The sequence below is a fragment of the Misgurnus anguillicaudatus genome, chromosome 20, assembly GCF_027580225.2.
Source record: "Misgurnus anguillicaudatus chromosome 20, ASM2758022v2, whole genome shotgun sequence".
NCBI classification, from domain to species: Eukaryota; Metazoa; Chordata; class Actinopteri; order Cypriniformes; family Cobitidae; genus Misgurnus; species Misgurnus anguillicaudatus.
The window spans coordinates 37,133,256-37,135,731 of record NC_073356.2 but is presented as its reverse complement, the minus strand read 5'-3'; the positions used below and the strand labels follow the sequence as shown (position 1 = coordinate 37,135,731).

General features: G+C 38.7%; 1 protein-coding gene across 1 annotated transcript; it reads left to right on the top strand.

Annotated features, from left to right (window-relative positions):
• The first annotated feature begins 474 nt into the window (after positions 1-474).
• twist1a (twist family bHLH transcription factor 1a) lies at positions 475-2,205 on the top strand. Its single transcript, XM_055219677.2, has 2 exons — positions 475-1,166; positions 1,680-2,205. Exon 1 carries the CDS (start codon positions 607-609, stop codon positions 1,141-1,143), a length of 537 nt encoding a protein of 178 aa, XP_055075652.2. The 5' UTR covers positions 475-606; the 3' UTR covers positions 1,144-1,166; positions 1,680-2,205.
• The last annotated feature ends 271 nt before the right edge of the window (positions 2,206-2,476 follow it).

Below are 2,476 nucleotides of genomic sequence, written 5' to 3'. Positions count from 1 at the left end.
AACATTAACAGCATTAGTGAAACACGGCGCGTTGCTATTGACCAGAGAAAACTCTTAATTTTATCCAAAATGTACATTTTATGCATGCTAAAATGTACAGAAGAAAAGAAGACATTGATAGCTCAAATTGTAGGCTATTATTGTATTATGAATTTAGGAATAGTATAACAAATGTTTCAGTACTGCATTAATCAGTATAATGTTAGATCTTTCTAGATAGATAGATAGATAGATAGATAGATAGATAGATAGATAGATAGATAGATAGATAGATAGATAGATAGATAGATAGATAGATAAATAGTGTTTTGTTCACATAAAGCATGGCCTAGTTCCTTAAGTTGAAAGAATTGGTCCTTGCGTATAACGGCAGCCTCTCCCGCCTCTCCCCTCTTACGTCATACCTCGATTGGTCCAATCACAAGCCACTCCAAAAAGTTTGCGCCTTCCAGACTATAAGAGCTTTCAAACTTTCCTTCAAGTTTGAGAAACACCTCCGTGACGCACAGGAGGAGACCCTGAGATAATAAGAGAAATCCACTGCTTTAACCCATTGATCTGAAGGAATCTGGAACACAACATCTCAGTTTTTGGCTCCCTCATAAGATGATGTTTGAGGAAGAGATGCAGGACGAGTCCAGCTCCCCGGAGTCGCCAGTGGACAGTCTGGGAAACAGCGAGGAAGAGCCCGACAGGCAACCGCAGAAAAGATGCGGCAGGAAAAGACGACCGAGCAGAAAACGCGGAGATGATTCCGACAGCCCGACGCCCGTAAAACGAAGCAAGAAATGCAGCAACAGCAGCAGTAACAGCAGCAGCAGCAGCAGCAGCCCACAGTCTCTGGAGGACCTACAGACGCAGCGCGTCATGGCGAACGTGCGCGAGCGTCAGAGGACTCAATCTCTGAACGACGCGTTCACGTCCCTGCGCAAAATCATCCCAACGCTACCCTCCGACAAACTCAGCAAAATACAGACTCTTAAACTGGCCGCCCGCTACATTGATTTTCTCTGTCAGGTTTTGCAAAGCGACGAGCTGGACGCGAAAATGTCCAGCTGCAGTTATGTGGCGCACGAGAGACTCAGTTACGCGTTTTCTGTGTGGAGAATGGAGGGCGCGTGGTCCATGTCAACATCCCATTGATGCGTGGATGCACACTTTGCATGGTATGCAATGCACTAATGCAACTTTACGAAGTTCAACAATGTGTGGGTACCTTAAAGAGTCGTGGATATCAGTTGTTTAATCTACACTACAGTCAAACGTTTGGACACTAAATTCTGTATTAGTTACGACTTTATACATGGGAAGTTAATAGTGAAGGATCCCAGCATGCACCTCAGAAAGATGTTTAAAAATGAACAGTATGCAGAGCTGAAATCTAAGCACTAATATCTATTATTATTTTTTAGGATTTTTATGTAACTTCCCACACTTCCCATTCTGACTATTTTGAAATGGAGTAGTGTCCAAACATTTGCCTCTTTTGCCTGGTTTTGGGTTTAAGATCTTATATGCACCATTTTTTGCAATAATATTTTTGACTTTATCACATAATCTTTACATTTCTTCGTTATACAGAATAATTACTTTATATGTTTAATTTAACCAGTCAAGCGAATTGTTTTTTATATAATTTTTTGTGGATTAATAAATACACTTTCGTCTTTTCTGCACAGAGTCGTCCATAAGCACGGAGTCCATGGCATTCGAGCCACTGGAAAGGAGCAACACAAAATAATTGGGAAATACGGATTATAACGGGAAATTCTGGAGCATCATGGCGTCACTGCCAGCACTTACAATCGTGAACAATGAGATTGGACCTGCAGGATTTACAATCAGATCTGTGCTTGCAATTGCAAATCTGCAGTACTGACGATGAATGTGGAAAACTTCTGTGCTTCTGTATATGCATGTCTTGCCAACTTTAATTTCAACAGGGACACACATGCAAACAGAGACATCGAATTTCTGAGATGACAGCAAAGCGCATGTCGTCATATTTATTTCTTAAAGAAAGTGTTATTCTTAAAACAGTGTTATTCTGAATCTGACATTTTCTTTGTATGGTCCTAGAAAAGACGTTTATTTATTTATTAATGATTGTCACAATGCAGAATAGATCTGGTGTCTACAGGCATTACTATTACAGTGTAAATACGTGTACTATATTTTCTGCAATAAAACATGGTTTGAAACTTATGTTATATCATGTCGTTATTGCAGTTATGCATTAATTATTGAGGAGATTACAAAAACTATAAAACATGCAATTTCAAATTTGCTGCAATACATAGAAGTTACAACTATAATTTAAAAAGGCAATAATTGGAATCGATATGCTAGACTGTGTATTAGGCTATATATAAGTTTTACAAATTCTATCTTATGTTTACTTTTATTTTATTTTTACAAAATATTTTTGCAGATCATTCTAGAAGTGTCTTGTTTAATAAGGAGTCTTATTTAATAA